General features: G+C 33.5%; 1 protein-coding gene across 1 annotated transcript; it reads left to right on the forward strand.

Annotated features, from left to right (window-relative positions):
* Window positions 1–7555: 7555 nt before the first annotated feature.
* Window positions 7556–18017, forward strand: RB195_026211 (uncharacterized protein; the record flags this gene model as incomplete). Its single annotated transcript, XM_064214660.1, has 14 exons — window positions 7556–7621; window positions 8893–9012; window positions 9089–9160; window positions 9222–9322; window positions 10003–10114; window positions 10229–10276; window positions 11021–11130; window positions 12159–12245; window positions 12320–12449; window positions 15344–15535; window positions 15628–15713; window positions 15775–15872; window positions 15925–16034; window positions 17934–18017. The coding sequence occupies 14 exons, from the start codon at window positions 7556–7558 to the stop codon at window positions 18015–18017; spliced, it is 1416 nt and encodes a 471-aa protein (XP_064070541.1).

An 18017-nucleotide genomic window follows, 5' to 3' on the forward strand; every position in this document is an offset into this window, starting at 1 on the left:
TCTTCACTGTTGAGTCAAATCTTTGTCCTAATTTTTGACCTTCAATTCATTGTACTTCATCGGTATATCACTTGCACAAAGTTTCATCCATTGATTAATCCCAGGATTTTTTCCGTGAACGGTAGGAGGATTTTGCTTGAGGTTATGATGTTTGCGGGTGTTTTTTTTTCGACGCTGAACGTATACACATAAATCTATTCGCGTAGAGCTCGAATTAATGGATTTTCTCCTCATATTAACGAGCGAACACATTTTCACTTCATTTGATCCTTTGAAGATGTAATAAGACGTACTTCTCCAGGTTTTTTCCTGGAAACATTACCATCTGGAACACTAAGCGGCATCATTGCGAATTTTTAAAAAATAAACATGTAAATAATTGTCCCTCAAATACTTAGTTTTGCTATTAGACATTTCACAACTTTCCTATGACTTTTTCCAATAATTCTCCCTATTTCGCAATCCCTCCTTTCCTCCAGAATTCTATCGTATTGGACCTCCCAGCGGCGGCAACGTATCCTCCAATTAGCTGCGCGTTCCGCTTCAAAATTTCACATATAGACCTAGAATTCTTCAAATTTCTACCGTACACCCTTGATTTCGTCCCCTCCAGAATTTCCAGGAAGCTACCCAGTTAGTCCCCCAGTGGGCTATATTGTCGGTAAATGATTTTTTATCTAGGATTTTCATCCTGAGAAGCTTACTGTTTGAGCAAAGCTTGTGTAAAACCCTAGGTCTGGAGATCTTCCATTCAATAGAAGAATAGCATCTGAATAGAATTTTCAGGAATTATTTCTCGAGAATTTTGAAAATTACAATCTAATTTTCTATGAGTGCTGAATACTTCAAAAGATGTCAAAGGTATGTGAAATGCTGCGGTTGAACCTTCGAAAGGAGGATAGTTGAAGAGAACGAGGAAACTCACTGTGTTCTTTTCAATATGCCTCGAATTCGTTACAGTAACATGGCGAAATAATGCATTACGAATTTTTTTTTTAAATTTAAATATGTACCGTTTCCCCAGTTATACCTACGTTCGACCTTAAACTTCTAATTTGCTCGTGTACGTGGCGGTACGAACGAAAGTTTTGCATCATTCTGTGAATCAGAAGAAAAAACCACGTTAAGTATGTACTATACGATACGCTCGAAGCACTATTGTTTATATTTCCGTCTTTTTTTATTCCTCCTAAAATACAAATAAATTACAGTAATACTCAAGTAAATTCATGTATTATTTGCGAATATTTTTTCTTTATTTATACAACAGTAAATTATACCACACAGTAAGGGGCTTGAAATAAATGAAAAGAAGAAAAAACAACGATCATGATCCTTTTGATTTCCGTTCACTGAAAATGGTCCTTTAATAGCAGAAAATATCCTTAAATAATGAAATTTATTTTACTGAATTCGAATTCCTCGTTCTTTCTATTTCTAGAGCTGATTTTCTGTTATTATGAAGATTTTCGAGATCTATTAAAATTCAACTAGAACTATATGTTAGCTGCCATAGGTATCATAAGAATAAAAATCCAGAAAAATTTCCGTTATAGTATCCATTCCTTTATTCTCCTATGTGAATTCTCATATAGTTGAACCCAAAATTTTTTGATCACACGATCTGTTACCTTTTGATTTGTACGAAGTTATTCCAGGGAAAAAAAATTCAAATCATTCATTTCATCCTTAAATTTCACCAAGGAACTTTCTTTCCAAATAACAGTAACTATTATATTTTTCTAGTGATTTGTTTGTGAAGGCTTTTATGTTAATTCGCTGACTCTCAACTCCTACAAAAAATTTGATATTTCTAATTTGTTAATTTTTTCTAAATCTAACAATTTAATACCTTTTATACACAATTTTTTGGGATGTTCCAGAAGTAATCTGGGTTCTTGTAATTTAAAAAAAATCGAATATTAGGGAGGATTCAGCTAATAGCAGGAAAAGTTGGTACGAGACATTAATTTTTAATCATAGAATCTAAATTAAATTCATTTTGTTTATCATTTGTTATTATTCTACAATCTATCATCATTTATTAGTTGTTTTATCATATTTTATTTATTTTTAAATAAGATTTAAACTAATTTAGAGGGATTCGATCTTTCAGCAGCTCTTAGTTATTCTAGCTATTCTCTGCCGTATTCGATCGAATTTCTGGAAGAAATCAGAACAATTTTAACCTTATGACTAACTCACCGTACTTGTTTGCGATTGTATTTATTCATTCCAATCGTTGTTCCAGAATTCATTCATTCAACTGCACCCCCGTTGCCCTTCTAAAGGACAGATGTACCGTTGAAATGGTTTTATTGCCTCACTAGAGGTGCACGTGTTCCTCTGTATGAAAATCCTTGTGGTATTGTTGTATCCTACTTTTTTTTATTGTGGGTGACAAATGGCAAAACGTCGCCGTATTGCTTACAGATGTACTCAACGGGCGAATTTATTCACTACACTTTTGTACGTGAGATTTCCGCGAGCGTAGAGTTCAGGATCTTTCTGAGATTGTAAATATTCTTCCGGAATTCCAACATGCTGCACTCAGTGCTGATGGACGTTTCTAGGAGGAGTTTTTGAAAAAATACGTTTTTTTTTCCACGGCATACGAACGATTTGAACTCGTACAACTCCTTCCTCGTAAACGCTGACCTTTACACCTCATGTCGGCTGTCATATCTGTCCATCCCTCACTCCTCCCATCACTTCCAGCTTTCATCTTGTAGATTACTTATCGGCGACAAACTCGTAGTGGACTTTTCCTGCGTCGGCTTATTTATTGATATAGTCGCAACACTTTTCCGGAAGCACTTTACGATGTATGCACTTTCGTTTCATATTGGAGTGGATGTAAATGTACTCGATATCATTCTGGAAGTTTGCTATCCAGAAAAATACAACATTAATTAACCTTGTACAATAGATAACTGAAGTCACTGACATATATGTACATAACTTTGGAGTTCATCGTCCATAATACGTGAATGGAAGCGGCCTGAATACATTACGGATCGGGATAAAAGGACTTGTTCCTGGAAGAATTTCGATCGGCGCACTGGTTAGTTGGTTATAGAAGTTTTGTTCGTGATCATATACTTTGAGATTCTATTTTTTTGAGATTCTTGGATTTTTTAATTCAATTAGATTTATTCCAAAATTTCTGTACAGAATTGTCAATAATAATATCATTAACAAATTATCTCTTCATTTACATTAAGGATTTTGCTGAGAGATCCTAAATGTTTCCAGAGCTCATGCCTGTACCTGATCATTGTTATTTATTGGTGCAACTATGAAAAATTAAAATTATTTGTTTCAAATACAAACTCATTGCTGATTTTTACTTTTCTGGATCAGTATTGTTGGATTTGATCGAAGAAAGAACTATTTGAATCGTAAAACAAACATAAATGTGTTGAAAATGTTTGAAAATTCTGAGACGAGTAAAAGTGAAGAAGTAAATAAAAACAAATTTAAAAGTAAATAAAGTGAAAATACGCATTCATGGAGAACTCTTCACTATAGCTGATATATTTCTATTTTTTTTTAGCTTTTTGAAAAATAACGAAAGTTAAAATGTGTATTTGCATAATGGTTTAGTAATAATAGTTTTATATTAATATTATTATAATATTAGTTTAGTAATAGTAATATTATATTAATAATTCTAATCGCAATAGGAATTTAATTTCTTCTCACCTGTTGAAATTTTTCATGGAAACTTTTGTTATTGTACTCGAACAAAAACAGTAACAGTAATAGTAATAATAATGTAATGTTTACTGTTTAAAGCTTTGTCGCTACAGTAATTTTACGAATTGATTGAGCAGTATGTTCTCAGAAATAGCTTTTACAATAAAATAACGCTACGATGAGAGAAATCACGGGTTTTTTTCGTTGGACCATGATATATGTACGATTCCGAACGGCTCACACTCACTGATTGTTAAAGCGAGAGATATATCGCGTAGTATAATGCTAAGCGTACACGAGTACTTTTGGATTGGCCTCAATCCTAGCGCTGAAGTTTCCTCGTATCCTCGACTGATTTTTCGATAGTCACGCTACTATGTAGTGCATATAATTAATCATGGTTGGTAGGAGATCTTTTCTTAATCATTTCTTCCCTTAAGAGTACTATGCATCCGGCCCTCCTCCTTATTTTTACTGGAATAACCTATTTTCTGGAATATTCTTCGATTAAATGCTAGGATCTCCGAAGGATACGGTAACACAAATAGTTCTAATTGTACTTCTCACTACATTTAAACGACTTCTCCTCTCCAAATCGTTCCGGCTATTAATTCATACATTTCTGGATAGCCTCTCCGAATCCTTAACCTCTCCACCCGCTCCTTTTCCTCATTTAAAGGTGACACGTCTTTGATCATGAATGAATCCTTCATTAATTATGTAATTATTTCGCCCAATGGTCTCTGCGCGCTGCAGATACGTACGCACATAGATCCAGCCTATGCATTGCACAATTGCACTTCATCCAGAAGCATCCAACACAATGTCTGGAATAGATGTCAAAAGGAATGTGTTTTTAATGTTGTTTTTTTTTCTCGGCGTTTTTTTTTTCTCTTGAAAAAAAAAACACATCTATATTTCTCGCCTTCGAGCACTTCCAAACTTCTTCATGTGGTGAAGATTTGACGGATTTTGTTCCATTCCCAGAAGAAAATTTTGCACTTTTTTGATCCTTTATCATATTTTTTATTTCTACTCTAGTCATGTTTTTTTGTGTCAAAGAAGGATGGAAGATGAAATCCTAAAGATCAAATTTTATGGAATATCCGGAATTTCATGGAATTTCAAGAATTTTACGGAGTTTGCTGGTAAATTCCCCAGCAATGTAGAGGTTGAGGTGAAAAGATAACGTCAAATAGTTGATTGATAAGAATTTTTTTTAATTACGTCCTAATTTTTCCTTAATGTCCTCGTTTTCTGGTATCAGTAGTAGAGGTCATCCTTATCTTTTAATGTTTACGCCTGCTTGATTTGAATTTACTGTTATTGTTTTGTCAAAATATTTATTTGGGACAAAAATAGATATAAGGATTCTATGACTCGAAAGGTTTTTCATCTTCAAGATCTTCAGTTTTTCTATATCCTTAAAATCCTTCTTCTAGGATATCCATAAAATTCTTTAGGAACGGGTGTCAGTAGTGTCCTTAACTAACAAGCGAGAATTAAATCGCGCATGTAAGGCTGCAAAAGAGAACCTAAAATGAACTTTTTGAAAAGTGGAAGATTTTTTTTGCACGCATCCCGATTAACTTCTTCAATTCATCGGGGCGACGAGCCGATGGGGATCCTGGGACATCGGGATTCAGCTCGTCCTCGTCACTCACACAAAACACAATACTCTGTAGTACTCTCGCACTCACGCGGGGTGCGTTCGACTTCTGGTCAGAAATTGTTCATCAAAAGTACGTTGTGCTTGAATAATCGGTGATTTTTATAACTCTCGGCTACATTCCACAAATCCAGAGTTCGAACCGATGGACAACTGCCAACAATTTTGACACCACGACATTTATTATTCGTTTTTAAATGAACTTAACAATCACATTAAACTCGGACTATGAGGATAATATTCTCGTGTGATAATATTTTGATAACCTATTTAAAGTGTAACCTGCGTATTTCTAGGATCATCTACTCTTTTACAATTAATTTTGCAGGATCTATTGACTTCATCACGATTTCGCTTTTTATCTTTTTCTTTTCTATCGAGCACTTTTTTAAATTAATTTTTTTAGTCCTATCATTTCCTTTCGTACACTAGAGGGAAACTTTGTGGAGGGTTTGCTGCTGTCCTCTTTGTTCGGTTTTCCCCTAGCATTGGTCTGAGAATGTGAATTTTTCCAGTTACCCTCTGAATACGCCTTTTTCTGATAATTCGAATCTGAAAGAGATGATATTTTTCGTATTTTTGTATTTTTCTTGTATGATCTACAGGTTTTTTCTAGCGCTTTTCAAAAATTCCTTCCCATCCTAGGTGATGTAGGTGAATTCACACGGATTATGTACTTTACTCTATTCAACAACGGATATACAACCTTTCCATAAAAAAAAATACTCCAACATAAAATTATTTTTTTCTCTACCATCTGACCTTTTTCCATTATCAGAACGGCAAATTCTCACCTGCTTTTTTGTTTCCGAAGAGCTTTGCACTTAGTGGCCGGCGAAACCAAAACATTACAGTGAGAAAGTTTGAAATGTATTCTCGTTTATGGTCCGATTAGCTTTCCAGGACCTATACGTTACGGAATTTTTTTTCGCTGTACAATGATTCACGTATTTTTTTTTCATCGCCGAGTTCCAACATAAATCCAGTAAAAAACAGGATTTATTCGGCGTATTCGCAACATACACAACGGTATTACTCGGTTCGATAGATCCATGAATTCTCTACTACAGTTTTCTTTACAACATCTAAAAGAAGAATTCTTTTTCCTATTTGTTCGGATATTTTAAATCAATCTGATCAATTCACTTTGTAAATTTGTTCACCTCTCACAAAATTTGTTATCTATCAACTGAACCATTACTGAGTTCTTTTTTCTTTCCAGTAAACGAAGTTCTTGGATTGGATTTAGGAGATTTAAGAAATTTCTAATAATATAATGACCGTTTCTTCCTCATCTTTTCTTTTGCTTCTTTTTTTTCTTTGACTTTTCGTTGCAATTTCCTTGCAGAACATGTTTTCCAGGACTAAATTTTCGTTTTCCCAGCTGTTCACTTATTTCTTTCTCTAAGTTAATTTGAACCGCTAACCATCAAATTTGGCAGAAAATATGCCTCTTCTTTTTTCTTGAGAACTATGGAACTATTTTCGTCCATAGCTTTTTTATCCTGCTTTTTTCTCCAACTTGTTCCTCTACTATGTGCATATTTTGACGAACAGCAACTATTTAAAATAAATTACACCAGAATTGCCACTGATTTAAAAAAAAACAAATTATTCGCTTGTTATTCCTTTCTATTTTAAAGAAAGAAAATATGATAAGAGGATAATATGATAAAAGGATAATATGATAATAGGACAGTGATTGTTACATTGGTGATAAGAGTAGAAAATAGTTTAAAATAACTCTACTATGCTTTGTAAGACTTTTCTAGAGTATTCTTTTTTCTTTCTATCTGAAACTTCTTTTTGTGCAGACATAATGGAAGTTTACACGATACTTCTCCTTTCTAATGGCCATTTTTTTTCAGTTTGGTATAGCAGCGGATGTTTTTTTCTGTGTAAAGAAATTCGATGAGTTCAACATCCTTAAATATTCGTCTGTCTGTTTTGTTCGGATTCTTGACGTATTTTTCTTTCGTGTTGTTTTTTTAAAAACATTATTAATGAATCCTGTTCATCGTTCCTGTCTTCGTGAAGAATCCGATTTTTATCTTTTTCGTATTGCTGTGTCTTTTTTTTTACCTCATAGGTGAACGTATCGTAGAGATTTCACTTTTTTTTTCAGAGAGGTGAACGAATGTGAGGACTGCGCTCGTACCGTCGTTTATATTCCCCTGGTTTCTAACTATGAACTCATTACTACTTTACGGACTTGTTATTCGATTTACGCTCTGTCAAGTAATTGTTAACGGGGTAGGTGTTCACCTCGTCACTCATTTCCTTTTCAGAAATCGATCCAAGTTCACTTATTTAACATTTATCTCTTTTTTTTAGTACATCCGTCAAATATTGATAATAATACTATTTTTATATAATATAATAATGTTACTACTGTCCAATATCTTAAAATGTACCCGTATTAATTCTTTTCAACTTCCGAAACCCTTTGAAGAACAAACTATTTTAAGGAATAGAGTACTTTATTAGGTTTTGATCATGGTGCCCCTGAAAAAGAAGAAGTTCAGCCTACAATTTAATTAAATTAGCAGTTAATTTTAATTTTAATTTTTTTATGATTGAACAACATCGCAGAATGTGACAGATTAGCAAAATTGCCGTAATATGATATATAATATAATATATGACCTACCATAGACGAAACATTAATCTGCAAAATTTATGCACTATTTTTAGTATTTGCAAGGGATTTTTCCCCTTTTTTTAAAATTCGTCATCGAAAACCTAGAAATGTTTTCAAAATTGAGGCAAAAAAATTGCTGTGACTAGCTTCAGGATAGGAAAAATAAAACAAGATGCTTTTTGATGATTTTCAGGATCAACATACAACCCCAAGTTTGAAAGTTCTTGTTGCAAATAAATTTACTTCAAACAAATATGGAGAGGTACTATTTATTAAAAATCTAGCACTACTATCCTGTTACAATCCTGTTGATTAGCTCAAAATCCCTGATCTTTCCTGTGTTTCTGTTTTTCTTCTATCTTTTGTTGTTTTTTTTTTGCTCAGAGCATGGCCAGATTTTGCGTAGATCAAATATATTGTATATGTTGTTTAGTTAAGATGATAGGAGAACGAATTTTTATGAAGAAATAAAATATGATTTTTTGTCCACATCCTCAGGCCAAAAACGGGTAAATTTCGCCAGTGTTTGGAAAAATTTTCATCTAAAATGTCTGTTTAATTTTATGTTTTTTTTTCTATTTTTTTACCTGCCTAGGAACTATCAGAATTTGTAGGTAAATTATAGCAAGCAGGTAAATATTGCAAAAATATTCAACTACTTATTTTGAAGACAAGAATAGTACCATCTGTTTCCCTAAGTGAAATATGAGTCGATTCTATTCTTGTGATCGGCGTGGGAACAGCTAGAAATCTGCATCAAGAAAATCTCATTTTGTGGAATTCGAAGAGGATTAGACGATTCTGGATGGAAAATGAAGGATAATTTCAATTATTTTACATCAAGTCATGGTGTATCAAATTAATGAACCTCAAAAATTTTCAGGTTAGGCTCAAACGGGCCCCGGCCGTTTGGGGCGATTCCGCTCCGGATTATTCGTTAGCAACACTCGGTAGTGCGCCATATCGCTACCTATACACATTACTTTTCGTTGATGATAAAATTGTAAGTTTAATTTTTAAAAATTCTCCCATTTCCGTTGTTTTTCCTAACTGTGACGTCATAATAAAAGATTTTTTAGACGGGTTTCTATGAATATGATATGGTACGGGTGAAAGCAAACATTTTAAAAGTTGTAGAAGAAGCAAATACGGTAAAATTTAGAATTTTCCCAATGAAGGGTTGTTTTAAAACTACAGCAGGATTGATTTCAGTACTTCAATCAACTTCGTCTTGGAATAGTTGTGGTGGATGTGTTACAGACTATGCGAAGTAATCTTAGCCTTTATGGATTTCAGGAATATCGTCGTCAGCGGTTTGTTATTTTATTTCCTACTTTTCTTACATATGCTTATTGCTTCAACATTCCCAGCTATTGAATATGAGTACATACAGGTTTTGTGTGGATAGTCCGGATTCACAGAGCCCATCTGAAAATCAATAATTCATCAAAATCCATTTCATTGATCCGATAAAATTGTGAACTGGGCTTATTTTGCACAAGTTTCCAGGATTCTTGGCTGTAAAGATGGAAACAGCTGAATAATAAATAGCCAAAAAGGACGTTTTCGAATTAGAAAGGAGAAAATTCAAAATCCTAGAGATATGGGGGCCGATTGCAAAAGATCACTGGATTATCAATTAGTAGATCAAAATATTGGCCACCCCTATTTTTCCGAATGTAGGTACATAGCACCACCGGCTCATCTGAGTCATTTCCGGTACTTTCCTCTTTCTCACTCTCTACTTTTGATCGCTCAATATCCATAGTAGTATTGTCTTCCAGAAACTTCCAGAGATATGCTTAGAGTTCAAAGATTTCAACTTCTATAATAGGAATTTCTTCAAGAACCCCAAGATCTTTGGAAAAATTCACCTTATTCTTCTTTTGCTTTATCGTAATCAATTTTTGATTGCTTTCCTTATTTTTTTCAATTATTTTTCTATTCCATAATCTTGGAAAGATCCTATTTTTAGTGGTTTCACTTATTTCAGCCTTCATAAACTGCCACCACATGATTTCGCTGCTTTGATCTCGTTTCGTTACGCTGGTGGTCTCGCTTTTGTCGGTGGTCTTTGTTCCGATAAGGCGGTCATGTTGTGCGGGGTAAGAGATTTTCGGATATTCGTAATATTCGTATTTATATAATATTTAATATTTATATGACTTTAATATTTATTAGACATGATTGATCCAAGAATTTATCCTGTACTTTTTCAGTTTTATCCATCTTCTCCATCTGCAATGGGTTCCATATTCTTTCATGAGGTTAGTTTGATTATTGAAGTAGGAACAACTGATCCACAAAAAATCCTATTATACTGCGCAATTGTTGCTGAAAGTCGGTGTTTGTGTATATTTTTGTTTGTGGATTCTATCCAGTAAGAGGTTGAGTTAGCAAAATAGATAGTTTCCACGAATTTCGGCGAAGAGGTCAGATGAATGCCTACAAATCCACGAATTAATCTGGAGTGAAGTGAATTCGTAGTGGAAGTACATGATGTAATTAGCTTTATGCGTTTCCTCTTATTGGTTGTATGAGTGAAGAGTTCGCTCATCGGATAAATTTAGACCTCGTGAGGGTTGAAAAGGGCTAACTCTATAAAATAATGATTAAATTTATAGCTTGACTAATTTTTTTGCTCTTGATTTTGGGTGAATCCTTTCGCTTTTTGCTATCAACGAATAAAAAATGAAGGAATTTGAAGCGTATTGTAAAGGATCCCTCATTTATTTATTTGTATTTTTATTTGTAGCCAGTCGAAGACCACGTCCATAGCCTGGTTTTTTTGAAATCTCGACCGTTTATTTATTTATTTAGTTGTTTTTATTTCTATTTTATTTTTTTGGTTATTGATTTTTTAAATACCATAGGTGTGTCATAAACGAGAAGTATGTAGAAAAGCCAGAGCTCTTATCACTTCACTAAAATTGAATATAGATCAAATTTTGCCCATTTTTTTCCGGATTTTTTCGTGCTGGATTAACAATTCATGAGAAATTTCATTCCAGGTCGCTCATTTAGTTGGTGTACCTCATCGTCCTGCCAATTATACATTATATGTATCGAATTGTGCATGTAGGAGGACTAAGAGCAGTCCAAACGGATGTCTTCGTATCCCGTGAGTTCCTACGTCCTAGTACAATTCTCACTCAATGAGGTTATTGAGGAGAATCATCAGAGTTTTCGTGAAAATGATTACTTTATAAAGTCCAAGTAATTTTGGAATGTATGATTGAAAAAAATCATTATCTTTTCTCTGCTTAAAAGTGATGTAAAAAAATAAAGTTATTGTATACCATACTACTATTTTATATTGTATATTAGATTAAGTACTGTATCAGTGAAGTGTATTATTGATTTGTAAATATTAATTTTTATATAGAAAGATTAGTTAGTGCTGTTTAGTAATATAAAATAAACAAGGATGTACTTCCTGACAACGGAGTCAGCCAGGATTTTTCTTTTCATACAATATATCCAATATCCAATACATAACAATTTCTTCCATAATAATACTAACCGAGAACAAATAATGTTTCAAATTATTCTTAATATAGATCTGCTCCTACAGAATTGGTACCATCCCTCCTTTTTCCTCAACCTCAGTAAAGTATCTAATCACATTTTCGTACACTTACATGTTCCCTTTGCTACCATCTTTTGTTTTTTTTCGGTTTTGTGCTCCTCTTTTTCGAAAAAAGAAATATATCGTTGTTCAAAATTATACCATCTTTACGGTAGATTTTTCAGTGGGATCATTTCAGATATACAATTATAAGGTTCGCTCTTTTTTTCAGAAAAGAAATTTTGAAAAATTCGCCACTGTACGTTTCAGTGAACCACCCATGTTAACCTCTAGACGATTTTTCCAAAAATTTCTTGTACATAAATGAAACTTTCTTGCTGAAACTTCAAAGAAGTGAAATTAATAAAAATAGATAAATGAATTATAATTGATAAAATGATTAAATAATTTATAAAATAATAAATAAATGATGAAATAATGAAATTGTGTGCAAATGAATCCTGGAGTCTTTTTTCCTAGTTTGTTCACATCTATACGCTAATTATTTATAGATGTCTAGCCAAATAGTCTGTCTCTAAATAGAATTGGCCATCCCTCAATCGATTATTCCATAATTTTAGTGGATTTGATCATGACTGTACTGCTCAACAATTTGTTAATGTTATGTATCAGAAGAAATGTATACGAACACAACCGATTGAGTCAATGTGAGTTCCACGTCGTTTCGGGATTGTTTGGATATTTTTTGATTTTTTCAACGATTAGTTGTGTACTGTTACAGCAGTGAACCCATTTGTGGGAATGGGGTTACGGAACACGAGGAACAATGTGATTGTGGACTCCCGGCACAATGTGATAGTTGGAATTGCAAAGCTGAAACGTGCACTTATCAATTACATCCATCGATCCTGGTAAGTCTGGACTAGTAATGTTTAGAGAGAAATAATAGAGGAATGAAATTTGAGAAGAAACTATGTGTAATAAACTACACGAACAAGGCTGAGGCCATATCGGACCTCCGGATTTATTTTATTTTTACTGACAATGGAGTTCGGATAATAAAATCAAAGAGTGTAGTTGTAGGATTAATCCTTTGGACTTCGTTTTCGCCTCTCCTGCGACATTGAAAACATTTACTTGTTAACTTTTTTCAGCACTTAAAGATAAAAAAAAAATAAAATTCGATTGTTCCTGCGATCTTCTGCTCCAGCACTTCCAGATAAAAAACAATAAAATTCGAAAAAGTCCTGGAGTGGTTGATGTTCCATGTGTCTAAGTAGACTGGAGTGAAAAGGTTAAAGGTTGACCTGAATAGTTTTCCCATAGTCAACCAACTGATTCTGGATGTTCTATGGATTTCATTTACTAGAGAAACCAATACTCTACCAAATGTCATTTGTAGTGGTTTTATCGCAGAATTCTTGTTCATTCCACTAGATCCTTCTTTTTTTTCCTTCTATCTCCGGATCAATCGCTGTTATCTGAATGTTTCATTTTTCTCCGCCATGTCAAAGTCTTTTTTTTTCAACCAGTTGTTTCTTGCAAATCACCACATTCTATCAGGATGTGTCATGAGTACAGCTGTAAAATTTTTTTTAAAATATAAGGAAAAAACTTCTAAAATTCTGTGGATGTTATTGTTACTGGTTATTAAAAGACATGTAAAGGAACGAGTTGTGCTAATGAGTTGAATTTTGATCAAAACTAAGGTATTAACTAGTAATCGCCTTTTTTTAATTTTTACAATTGTTATTCAATTAATTATTTCTGTCAGATTTTTTGAAACTTGATTTATTTTCACTGAGTTTGGAATTCAGGTAATTGGAAAATCTTTGGCGCTTCTTCTTAATTTCCGTTCTTTCCGGATAATTAAGGAGAACTTGCGTTCTTGAGCGTTCAATCTAGTATTTCTGAGGAAGGACAACTCATTCCTAGAACTCGATTCTCGGCAACCTGTCAAAATCAGGAGGGATTTCTTGTTAGTAATCGTTTTTTCTGCGGTGTTCATATAGAGACCCAATTCTTTTTTGCTGACAGCATGTCGTAATAACATTCCGTTGCTTTCAAGCTGAAGTTTCTGCGGAAAAAAAGACGCTGTGTAATTTCTTGGATTGTTTCTTTTTCCGATTCCTGGATTATATTGCTGATAGATTTTCTATTCTCATATACGAAAGACAAATCTCTGCTCTTCTCGCTTTATTCCCAAAGCATCGTTCGTTCAGTTCGGTATTTTCCCATAGAATATCCACGATTATCCATCCTGAACTATGTACTGGATACCAATGTACAATTCTCACGATGCATCTTCCAGCATAGTTTTTCCGGTGTTGTCCAGACATTTCGCCTACGAATGGCTTCAAATTGAACGAACAGATCGTCTGTGAAAGTTCCACGAAACTTGATTATTTACCGTAGCCCCGATTTCAAATTTTCTGTTTATTTTTAATTTTGTATGTGTCCACACTACTCGACATCTTTTTAGAGATTTATACTTTCAAAGTCTCCCAATTTCGACCCGATTTCTCAACAAGAGATCCTTTTTCGATTTCCGCAGACTTTTTTTAGCACTGGTATGTACAATGGCAAAAATTTGGCTTGTGCAAATATATCATATCCGTACTTTTCGCTCCACCTCTTCCTGTATTTGCTGGCTTACGTTTCGGATTCATTCATACTCTTGGCTTGATTTTAGAAAATTTTCCTCCTTTCTTTTGTAGCCAGAGGAACGACTTAATATTAAATTGTGTTGCATGCGTTGCCTAGCGAGTACACGATCCGTAACTTTTCCAGTATACACATAAAAGGTCCATGTAGTAACCAGTAGCAGTAATATCTTTTCAGTTTTGTGAAGAATCGACCTTTGTCAAAATTCAGAATTGATCGAAAATTTATTTGTTTAAATCAGAATGTGATTGTCTTATGAAAATCCCTCGCATATGGATTATTGATTGATCATTACACATATTGTTTCGTGCCACATTTATCGAGGTGATCGTTCGGCGTTTTGAGGTTTCTTCCTCAATAAACGTTGAGGGGAGGTTTTTTTTTCGAAAAGGTGAGAGTAACGTCAGTGAGATGACACATTAGAGAAGGGGAAGCCACATGACCAGTTTACACTGGATCATCCGCGCCTGTCCCACTCTCACACTTCACATCCAAAACAAGTCTGACTGACTGCTAAAGGTGCTGCTCCAGCTCGTCGCTCACGCTCACTTCTATTCTTCTGTTTACTCAATGTATTATTAGTTTTTAATCGTTTCTAGACAGTTGTAAAGGTGCATTTTTTTCGAATTTTTTGTTTGAATATATTATATTTTATACTAAAGTATTTCTGTATTATTTGAATTATATTGTTACTCTTGTATTATTATATTATATATTATTACACTATTTATTTTATTGTACTATTTATATTATTGTATTATTTATCTTTTTATTATATATATATATATATATACTCGGTTATTTACTATTTTGAAGTTTCTTTTCCGTAAACTTTTGATGAAGTAGTTGATTTTTATTTGATTATATTATATTCTATATTAATTTACATTTATATTATTTGTATTATATCGTTATCATTTATATTATTGCATCTATTTGGTTACTTCTTATTTTGAGTTTTTTTTTTCGTAAATATTTAATGGGATAGCTGATTTTTATTTGATTGTATTATATTTTATATTATTGTAAATCCATATTATTTGTATAATACAATTATTATTTATTTTTTGTATTTGGTTACTGTTTATTTTGAGTTTTTTTTTTTCTCTCGTGAATTTTTGATGAAATTGTTGATTTTCAGTGGGCTTCGGGCGTTGCTTTCGTCACTCTTTTCTCTGTGACTCTGACCCTCATACTACTTTATAAGGAAAGTATGTTGAATTGTTTCAAAATTCATAAACAGCGTCGTGAGTCCACGTTACGTCATGCGAGAATTCGTGCGCTTAGCGCCAGCCCGTATCAGTCACGGAAACAGCACAACTATGGAATAGAGGTAAATCGCCTCATATAACCATTAACCTCATCCATGTTGCAGCAGTAAATAATTCTCATCCCTCATCACTCATTCCTCATTTTTTTCTCCAGTTAAATAACGAAGCAAGTCCGTCGAGCGTTGCACCGCGCAGTTCAACTCTGCAACGACCGAAACAGCCGCCACCACCACCACCGCCGTAAGTACTTCTCGTTCAAAACGTTCAACGATTTCCATCGAATCCGTACGAATCATTCCAGACTAAAAGCATCGATCGCTGTCGATCCTGGAACATCATACGCTCGTCAAATCACTAATCGTGATGATCTTTCGTGGAAATTTGAGGATTTTGACTCAGGTACTAACTACTTTCCTTGATTTGATGTGTGCCTCAATCCAATTTCATTTAGATGATGATGACACAAACTCACAAAAGATGAACCTGTCATCGTATCCAGGACAACCGGGTGTACCCACCTGCCCTAGCTATCCGTCATTTGCACCGATAAATAGAGTCACGGTATGGTGTTTGGGATATTTTTTCCGGATTGATTTGATTCAAACAAATATATCAATTCAAAAAAAGTGAATATTCTGACCCTACATCATCCTGGATGAGGTTAATTGAGGAAAATGAGATCATTCGGATGAAAATTGTTGGATGTACTTTATCTATTACGCGGAAAGTTCCTATATCCTAATCACAATTGTAGGAAAAACAAATTTGTGAGAAGCAGTGCTGAGGAAAAAAAAACCCATGAGGAGAATCTTCTCTCAAAAAAAGGAAACGTTGATATTATTTCGGTATCAAATTTCCCAGCTGCTAGATTTTTTACTTTTACGGTTTCGTGGATCAAATTACCACGGGTTTTGCAACAATTGTAGCCGGATCCTCTCCGAAAAATCTCGGATTTTTCTTTTGTAGAAGAGTAATTTAATGAGTAGTCGATTTGTTAGATTTGCTACTGTACTCAATTAAGGCGATGAGGTAATTAGTTGAGAATGTTAACAATCCTTAAGTTGACGACGTGTTCCAACGTCATCGCCTTCCTTAAAACCTCAAAATGCAAATAAGGATTTGTTCGACTCATTCCGAGCAGATCACAAACAATTTGCTTTCCAGTTTGGCCCGTCGTAGTTTTGTATCGGTTTTTAGTTCCATACTACACTGGATAACGTAGTGGATAATGGTTTTGCTAAATGATACCAAGGTTCTGGATGATTACATTTATTTATTTATTTATTTAAATCCTTAATATGTTCACTTGGAAGCGATAACTATCTGAAGTAGAGTAAGACAAATGTATTTATGTAGGAAGACATGGCCATTCAACTCAATGGTAGGATTAAAAAAATTCACCTACAGATTCTGATTTCATGGACGACTCTGGCAAAATACCGTAAATTGGAGAATTTTTGAAAAATTGAGCTTTGTTTAATCCGAAAGTTTGAGATGCTGACATATGTTGCCTTTGATAGTAGTACATATTGTAGGATTAGCTAAAAGAAATAATATATGATATTTTTTAAATGTTATGCGATACGCTAAAATATTTTATGAATATTTTCATATCATACTATTATTAAAATCTTTATTATTGTTATATATTAATATTGCTGTTGTCGTTGTATATGTATATATATATATTTGTAATATTTTCAAAATACCTTTCCTTTCATTTCTTTTCTATGGGATTCTAGAAACCAGAAATCTTAATTCATTTTATAATATTAAATAGACTTTTTCATATTCTCTTTAGAAATTCTCTTAGAAAATAGAAAGAAAAGAAGAGAACGCATCTCTTGTTTCAAAAGGATTTTTTTTAGACAACTCAAGAAAACTAATTGTATTAACAATTTCACTGTGCATTTGTTCCTTGTTCCAGTTTAAGGATAATTTCCAGAAAGTTCCACTTCTTTTTTTTGTGAGAGTTCGTGCGTTTTCAATGTCCTCCGAGTGATGTTTTTAGCTTTCTCCACTTTCGAATTCGTAATGTAATTAAGAAACCTACTGCGATGCTTACAGTATTCATTTTCGGCTGTGCCCTTACAGTTTTCCTTGGACACATTTTCCTGGCAGAATTTTTGGAATTATTTTCCTCTATAAGCGATTATGTAAAAAATTTTCGAAGAAAAATATTTCTATCTCGAGAATAAGATGCAAGCTTCATTTTTTTTGCGCTTTTCTCTCTTAGGATGTAAATGAAAGAATCAAATAAATATCGGTTTTTCTCATATTTGAAAAATGAGTTTTTATTTGTATTTTTATTTATAACATAAAACTCGTTAGGTTCTAACGGTAATTAATTTTAAAAAAAAACCACACGTATTTATTCAATCTTGATAAATATTAGAAGTTTTGAAAATTCCAAAATCTAACATCTAATTTTTAAAATTTCCTGTCACCGCATGATTTTAGGTTGAGTTTCATGGATCGGGAGCAACAATGGACACATTATGCACGTCTAGCGGTGGTTCATCATCAAGTGCTGCATCTCTGTAG

Source organism: Necator americanus, chromosome X, assembly GCF_031761385.1.
Source record: "Necator americanus strain Aroian chromosome X, whole genome shotgun sequence".
NCBI lineage: Eukaryota > Metazoa > Nematoda > Chromadorea > Rhabditida > Ancylostomatidae > Necator > Necator americanus.